This window comes from Apteryx rowi, unplaced genomic scaffold, assembly GCF_003343035.1.
Source record: "Apteryx rowi isolate R43461 unplaced genomic scaffold, aptRow1 scaffold_14, whole genome shotgun sequence".
Classification (NCBI taxonomy): Eukaryota; Metazoa; Chordata; class Aves; order Apterygiformes; family Apterygidae; genus Apteryx; species Apteryx rowi.
In genome coordinates this window covers 2,626,637-2,635,841 of record NW_020447641.1, presented here as the reverse complement: position 1 = coordinate 2,635,841, position 9,205 = coordinate 2,626,637, and the positions used below count along the sequence as shown (strand labels likewise).

General features: G+C 34.8%; 1 protein-coding gene across 1 annotated transcript; it reads left to right on the top strand.

Moving 5' to 3' along the window:
- Window positions 1-587: 587 nt before the first annotated feature.
- On the top strand, window positions 588-8,545 carry CUNH1orf146 (chromosome unknown C1orf146 homolog). Its single transcript, XM_026057589.1, is given in 5 exon segments — window positions 588-656; window positions 2,594-2,692; window positions 3,896-4,101; window positions 6,925-7,003; window positions 8,231-8,545. Coding segments are annotated over 5 exon segments (573 nt in total). The 3' UTR covers window positions 8,351-8,545.
- The last annotated feature ends 660 nt before the right edge of the window (window positions 8,546-9,205 follow it).

The following is a 9,205-nucleotide window of genomic DNA, read 5'->3' as shown; positions in this document are numbered from 1 at the left end:
CCCCGCGCCACATGAGCCTTGCTGAATAGAAAGTAGCTGCCAAGCTGGATATCGAGCAGTATTTTTAAAAGAGTGAAAATGCAAATGTACAGAAAAGAGCTACTGCTCCGGCCGAAAGCTTGGTGGGCTATAGCAGGCTGAGCAGGAGGCCTGGGGTGGCCTTTGCAAGTGTCTTACTGTGAAAGGTGCACCGTGGCAAACGTGCCATTTGAAAACAGGACAACGGTTCCTTAATCATTTAAGTGTTTTTGGAAATGTTTTCCTGAAGTCATTTATTCATTTTGCCACCCTTGCCCTGTCATGCCTTATAGAGGAAACCTCTTAGATGCAAATCCTTTAAAGGCATTTAAGTATCTAGTTGCCATTTTATATATATTAGTTCAGTGGTAGTAGACACCTATATACATTTTTGAGAATTGGGTAGTGCACTGATTTTGATCAAATCTTCAATGGATCCTTTTGCCTTAAACATTTCATCAGTTTTATTTGACAGCTAATATTTGTCATCTTTCTTTTGCTGTTTTTTCCAAGTTTTTCAGAAGGTGGCAGCTGAAATTTCATTGCAGAGCTATTAAACCCCTGTAAAAATGACGGAAAGTGTTGGGCAGGAAGAGTCAAGGTGGATAACAACTGTTATTATGAGTACAGCTCTGCAGGTACTGTACTGTTTGTCAAGAGCAGCATCTTACTAAAAACACTGAAAGAAGCATTTCCTACATTCTATACATGGAAATATTTTATGCAGTGTAAATTAATTTTTTACTATATTGAGGAAAAAACAGAATTGTTAGTACTGAAATCACTTCTACCATAACACTGGTTCTTTTATTTTTTGTGATTTTCTCTTAGCTATTTCTGTATGTATTTGGCTACCTATTTAGTATTCTTGCTACTTGCTATTCTGAGTTACACTGCTTCAGGATTGTCTTCCTGACTTACTGTTTTTGCACTGCACTGATGCTGCTTTCAATGAGTACTAAAATAATTATGCAAGGGATGTTCTTTATTTTCTAAATTTCTCCATAAACAGTTCGTTTTCTAGTATACAGTGTCAACACTGGGGTAGAATATTATTGGGTAAGTAAGTGTGCAATTTAGTTTAAAAATAGAGAGTCTTATAGATATTCATGAATATCTATATCTGTTAATATCACAAGGCTAGACTCTCTCTGTTCCTCAGTAAAGCGAAGGGGGCTGTCAAGGAGCTGGTAATTAGTTCTTGATGCTGAGGCCATTTTGATGCCAGCCTGAGAGGATTTAGAGGCTGAGGGCTTTGACTCACAAGCRAGGACAGCTTACATTAGCTGGGCTGACAAGGTTACCGCCCCGTCCGTCTCTGCTGCACAAGTAGGTGAATGGCGTTGAAGCAATTCCTGAACCATCGCAATGTAAAGCCTGTTCTTATTTGCCTGCTTGCCTCAGAATGACAGCCTGTAAATTGTACCAGTTTGGGAACTGTTTCAAGAGCAACTTAATCCTCAATATGTTAAGAGGTGTCTGAGGGTGGTGACCTCATCAACTCTACCAGTGTAACATACCTCTGTTCTTAAAAACCTAACTCTACTCAAAGCTACTGCCATTGGTAAAGACTCCCTGGGAGTAAAGATGTGGAAATAGCTGCAATACAATTCCAAGAAGACTTTTCTTTTATGAAGGTATTACTTTGTATCAGTTTGATTACTTCTGCATTATGATTTTTCTTCCTATGCAGCCATCCTTTTCTTATAGTTGTTGCTTATATTTATACATTAAATAATTCATTATCAGCAGTGGCTTTGAAGCAGAGAGTTTTTCCAAAATTGTAGTCACACCTCATCAGCAGCTGTTACTGAGCGTTCCCTTTCCAGATCCAATTCAAAACATGACATTTCTGGTAACTGTCTTGTTCAGGGTTCAGTTCTCCTCCTCCCTATATTGCAGGTTGGTTGCATTTAAAATCAGTAAGCTAAAAGACATGTTATTATCTAAAAAGGATTAAGTGGTTTAATCTTTAAAATTTATGGGCTTGAGCAGCTTTTTTAGAACACACTGTAAAAATGCTTTTTGCAGGCTGAAAAATATATCCAAATGCACTCGGCTCTGCAGATGATTATGTTGCATAGTGCAATGTTCTTGTTTTCCTGAATGGATTGCATTCAGTCAAAAAGCTTTAATGAAAATCATGCCCAATACAGCCTTTCTAAACTATCTGCCAAATGAAATGCTGACATCCATGAAAATGAATGCAGTCTAATTAACTGGAGTCATAGAAACACACTACTGTATGTTACTCATTTCTGCAAATCCCCCTTTAGCACATCTGTAAAAGATAGATGTAAAATGTTTGAGCTTCTTTATGTATTATGCAAAAATTTCCTGTGGCAAACTGAATGTATGCATTCAAAATTGTGATTCAATTATTTGATATCTTCTAATATAAATATTTCAAAGTTCAGTTAACTTTTAATTATTTTTTTATTGCAGGTGGAATAAATATTTTCTAAACAACAATACTAAAGTTCTATCTATGATCCTTCACACAATGTTTTAAGAATATTTCTATCCAATTTGTTTGCTGAAAACGTTTTAAAATAACCTTTTCATATTTATGTAGAACCACGAAATTTCTACAATTCTACAGAGTCAACAGCACCGAGTTCGATATTCAGATTCAGTGGAAATTGGATCTGTGATATTCTCTCTTTCTGGTACAGTATTTTGAAGTTTGTTTATGTTTTTAAACTCATAAACTCTAATGGTATGAAATTAGGCCCTGTTGTAGGCTACACTGAATTGGATAAAGCTGCCTTGCTGAAGTGTCATACACTAGTGGAAGGAGCTGTGCCATGATTGCACATAAATCAGAGGGCAGAATGGAGAACTTCGGGGCTAAAACATTTTCATTGGTCTTTACTGTCATTGAACTCATTGTTACACAGCTACTTGGATTTGATGATCGTTGGCTGAACTGTTTAGTAAATTCTTGTTATAACTGAGCAGACATGCTGAGGTGTCTCTAAAATGTAAGAAAGACAGCCATCAAGATTTTTAGTACTCATAACCGTTAATACAAGAATGAATCAAGACCCTTGGCTTTCATCTTCCAGGTTGAGTTTGCAGACCTGGTGGTGATGCAGGAGTTAAGGAAAGGAAAAAACTTTTTTTTTTTTCAATTGATCAGGTTTGATTAGGAAATCAGTGACACTGCAAATATCTATCTTTCCTTTTTAGAATAGAAGATGCTTTTGACAGGTAGACCAAAACAGAAAGATAGATCTGCATTTTTCCTGAACTATAAGGATTAACAAGGCATACCTTGTCTTTTGTGTCCTTTGCTGTTAAATCTCCTGAATTTAGGCTTCTTAACTTTCCATTTTAGAATAATTCAGTTGACGGAGTTATAATTTAATTTTTTCCCTCTCTGTGTCTTCCAGTTTCTTAGTATTATGAATAATATGGTAGACATGCTAGCTTAATTCTTAAGATGTTACAGGCATATTTATCTTATTTAGAGGTGGGACGTGCTGACCTCTTCAATCAGTATTGGCATTTGCTTTGAATTCATTCCATACAGCAGTTTTCTTGTTCCTGAGGCATTTGCTTTCAAAGGCATTGAAATGTCCATCTGTACTTTTAGTAGACTGAACACTTATTTTGATATTACAGTAGAAAATAACCTCCAAATTATTTGTAATTTTATCTTAAATTTACCAGTCATTGCTGGCCAAATCTCATGACAGGCAAATGTAGTGTTTGTCTCAGCACTGTTGTCCCCAGTATCTTGCATGTCACTGTCAAGATGTAAATTCATTCGCAGCTTTGTTTTATTGCCTTTTAGACTAATGCTTGAGCAGGAATTCTGTTTCCTGATGGGGTATTTGTAGTGAGAAGACTTCATCTCAGTACCACCATGAAGTATACATTTATACTGTAATCATTTTCTTCTTCAATAGGTGTTGCATTTATACTGGCAGACACTCAAGACTTACTTAGGACAGGAGAAGAGCAGTTTTTAGACAGAATTCAGAAGTTCATAAACATTCATCGGAATAGTTTTTTGGTTTTGTCAGCTGCCCTTCATGGACCAGAAGAATGGAATATAATGTTCAGGATTCAGAGAAGGTATGGATTCAACATTAAACCAAGCTTACTATTATGAAGAAATGAGGTATAACTTTACTCAACAGTCATATATTCAGGTGAGTTTTGCTCATGCAATGGAAAATTAGCCAAAGGATACATTTCTCACACTGACCTATCTTATTAATGGAACATGAAATGAAAAGAATGGTGAGTGAATCAACCTGACATGTCATAGTCAACTCAGCAAAAGGGGACATTCATCAAAACATAGCAAATAGCATTCCTTTCAATCACTTTAGGACTATCTAATATAATTCTTTTTAAAGATTTCTTTTCTCAAACTGGAAAATTATGCAATTTTCCTTAGTTCTTTTAGCTCTGTCAGCATATTTTATGGTAAGTTCAAAAATAAAAAAAAGGGGAAGTTTTCTTCATACAAAAAGGCTTTATTGTGAAGCACATTCTTTGCCAGCTTTTAACATCTGGTTACTTGGAACAGCATCTATTAAATAAAGAGCTGGAACAACTGAAATAGTAATCAGCATTATTTTACACCAAAAGTGTAAAACTGAACATTAAAACATTATCTGTGATTTCTCCTGAAGCCTGAAAACTCGTATGTACATACCTGCTGAGAACATCATCAAATTCTGTGTTCCCTACTTCTCCCCCAGTCAAAGCCACTTTCTGGTAGTAGCATAACTGCAGCTGATTTTCACTCTTGACATCAAATAAGTGACTATTCTAATAGAGTCTGTGATCTTTACCTTCTTGAAATTAGCACCGATTTAGTTAAGTCCTGGGCACACTGCCAATTGCTGATGAGTAACATAGTTTATGGGATAAAATGTAGGGTTCCTATTACCCATTTGTGAAAATTCCATACATTTTTTGAGAGGTCTTAAAAGCTCTGCCACCATTCAACAAGAACATGCTATTCAGCTGATGGCTGAGCTAATTCTCAATTTACTTTTGTTCCTTTGTACACCTGATTTCCAGGATGTGTTGCTCACTAACAAATGCAGTGTTTTGAAAATATAATCCATTTGCCAAGTCAGTAATTTTATTAAAGTAAAAATTTTATTTTTGTCATTGCAGGCCACACCAAACTGATGCTGACAAGGCACAATTGTATTTTGAATGCATGCGCTTTGTTACTAGCTGTTCTGCCATTGTATGTAAATCAGTGAATGAGTTTTTGCATTGGTGGAGGGGTGAAACTTGCTCCACAGTCTCAAAAGTGCTTGTTGAATTTGTTAAAAACAAACAAAGCAAGCAAGCCCCCTGATAGTTTCCAGAGGTCTTTCTGTATTACTGTTTTTTCTGCTTATCTATAGTTTTGTTGTAATTAGGGAAGGATTTTTTTTCATTAAAAGAAACATTATAGGATTGTTGTTCAACACCACGAACACTTCATGTGGGGTTGTGTATATGATGGGGGTGGGGGGGAGAAACATTCTTTATCATCACAGCTCCAGAAAATGAGCATTCCAGTAATACCCTCAATAAATCCACATTGATTTTTAAACTCCTTAGAGCAAAGTCCAGTCATATGCTTATAAAGGCCAGTATTCTGTCCATTGACCAAAATTAATAAAACAAACTAAATTTAGACTTGGTATAATTGGAAGCAGCACTATTGATAGAAATGGATTTTACATGTACTTACCCTGACACATGAATTGCTTCTTGATTGTGCTTAGTTAATTCATGCTTTGCTTCACCAACAGCTGGTACTGGCAAAATTGCATCTGTTATCTTCCTAATCCTAAAACTGGGATTGAAAGGTAAATCAAACCCATTTCGCACTGGATTTTAGCAAAACTCAGAGGGATCCTGGCTACCTACTCTTAGGGAATGTCACTACTTACATTTTTGCTGATTAGAATAGGCTGCCAAGTTCAGCAGGTATCTAAGTATCAAGGGACTTGACRTGAATGAGTCCAAGTCATCAGTCAGACTGAGGGGAAGAACAGGTGGTAAACACAAAGGGAGGTCAGAGGGAGTACACAGTTGAGCAGCTGGGTCCCTCTTTGCATTAAATTTTTAATTATTTTAAAAATTCCTCATTCCTTGCCATTTAGGCTCTGGAGTGTTTTAGCTCTACAATAGAAAACGGCAACAATACTAACTACATTGTCACTGTCACAACACACAAGGTACAAGTCTAAGGAGAGAGCTTGCCTCTTCCGTGACTGCCTTGAATAACTACCAGTACTAATATTTTGTATCTTCAGAATCCGTTCTCAGAATAACAGCTACAGAAGTACATATGAATAACAGATATTTATAGAGAGAGCAAGAGAACACATTTTAGGCTAAATTATTTGAATGTCCAAATCTTTAAATGAAATTCTTACCAAAATTATCCCATTGGTTTAATTACTTCTAACTCATACACAGATTGCTCTATCTAGATGGTATCTACAGAGATTCAGGTCAAATTCTGAAGTATTTTTAGAACAGTGTTCTGCCAAAGCCATCAAAACCACCTTTTTTTTGCTGGCATTTTGAGAACACTCAGTCTTCAACAATATATCAGAGGAGTGTTTAGGTGGTTAGTTCTCCCTGAATATATGCATGCTTAAGAACTAACAAAGATTGGTTTTCTAAGAGCCCTAGCAGAGATAAAATCTCTCTAAAATCCCAGATAAACTAGTGGTATAGAAATGATACAGATGGGTACACAAACATCACAGACCCTGCAGTTGCTTCTAAAGATAAAAACAATCCTCTGTGTACCTGTGGTGAAAGCACTGTTAGAAAAGTCATTGCCATCACGTGGGAATGCTTTTCTAGTTTTGTGGCATAACAAATTAAACATGCATTCTAGAAGTAACCTTAAATTATTTTGATGTGCAGATTCCTGGGCAGTAATTTACGCATCATTCCAGTTCACAATACCGCTGAAACTGTTAAGTTTATGCTAACTATAGCTAAGGTGAGTCTAGTTGCATACACTTACAAATGTTAGGTCCTCAGAATTTTAGAAGTATATTAACCTAGAAAAATCAAGAACTATAAAATATTTGTCCTTAATAGAAATTTTTGTGTCATATTCATCACAATCTATATAATACATTGTGGTAGGAACACAACTCAGATGCTTTAGCAGAGTGTTTAAACTATTGTTAAAAGTAACTTTAAAAGCTCTCAATATCATTTGTGAAGACAAATGAGATATTTAAATATTATTCACCAGTGTTAGATTAGGATGTCTTCACTTCATCTACTAGTGCAGAACCAGCATGACATCAAAATGACTTCTAAATATTTAATGGCTTCTTAAAATAAAACCTCAATCTGAATTCTCTAGTTACTTGTGGATTTTTAATGATTCACATACTAGTATATTATTTCTATGGCTTAACAATTTCTATATAGGTGCATATTGTTCTTTATCTGTATAACTGCAAGATACCCACATGCATAAACATTTTTCATTGAAAAGCCCAATATATTTGCAAAAGCTCTTTACATATTTTTCCATGAAAATTCTAAGTTGATATTAACTGTAACAGTACTAGCAGCATCCCATGTACCAAAAATAAGAACAGCATGATATTATAAATCAGATACAAATTTACTTTTTATCCTTCCTGAAGTGGGCTTCTCAAAATAATAAGCATTAACCCATTTAGAGTATTCATCATTTAAAAAGTTTATAAACTCCATATCATTTATTATGCAGCAAGAGTTGTTAAATGCTTATTACATTGTTGAACATTGTACTTTTCAACCTTTTTATGGAATCTATTGATATCTCTGGTCCAGCCTCTTAATACGTATTGACGCGAAGTTCTTAAAATTACTGCTGATCCTATAAATTTGAATCTGTTCTTCTGCTTGTTCTGAATGAACACACCAGATTTCAACATGAGTGCCATAAGARGCGATGACAGTACATACCACAAATTTATCTGTTGCCATTACATTATTTATTTTTTATTATTTTTGCAGTGCCAGTTTTGGCACTGGTCTTGCTGCTAAAGGGATATATCAAATCACCTCTATGTATACCATTCCTAAATATCTACTCAGAGAACATGATTTAAATGTTATTATGCTAAAAAATTTTACATTTGTACTATTTGAAGAATAAGATGTTGAATATTCCTTTAACTAAAAGTTATTTTGTCCTACTCATAGTATTTTTCTTTCCTCTAAGATAACTTCCAAGCCATGCGCAGATGATATTCGTTACAAAATGGCAATGGCAAAAGCCCACATAATAGAAAAGAGTCCAGTCTGGAAGATGCTTCAGCAGTACCAGCTGCATTGTAATTAATTTAGTGTTTGGTTGGGTTTTTTTATTCATTAAATATAACAGCTACATTTTAAACAAAATATAAGTGCTCCTAAAAATATATAGTTACATTTTCAAAGACTGTATATACAACTTAGGCATTTGGAATGAAAATTTAAACAACTATACAGTGCAAAACTGGCATACATTATACCAAATATGCATTCTAACAAAAAAGAAAAAAAAATTGTGGTTTAACTGCACTATAGAGAAGTCATCCTTATTTTTATCTTGATTCTGAACATATGGGCTTGTCTGTTTATAATCATTTCCCAAAATACTTAATCCATCTTTAGGAAAATTTTCATCATTAAAGATAAGGACGATCAAAATAATTCCAAAATAGTTTTCCCATGCAACAAGAGTTATGTTTATGAAGCCTTATACATTGTATTTTTTTTTAAACACAAATTTCATCTGCTGTGCTATTATGTTTTAGCGTCTTATTTGGCTCAAGGTTGATGTTTGCTTTTCTTTAAACCTGGTTTCACTCATCTTAGTCTCTCTACTGTAATTTATAGCAAGAGACTTAGTCCCATTTGTTAGTATAGAAGTTTGTTTGTCGATATTAACAAGTCCTAATGAAAACAGCTAGCATTTACACAATGCTTTTTAATTCATGGTTCTTCAAATACTTTATAAAAATCTTTATAATTCAGTGCTCRAGTCAGCAAGTATTACCTAACAAGTTTTGAAAATGTGAACAGAAAAATAAATGCACAAACACGCCTCCTTGCCACAGGTAACAACAACAAAATCTTTTTAAGTAGATGTAGTTTCTAAACTTCAGAAAAAGTGTCAAACTCTGAAGAAGAGTACGTCAGTAAATAGGTTATG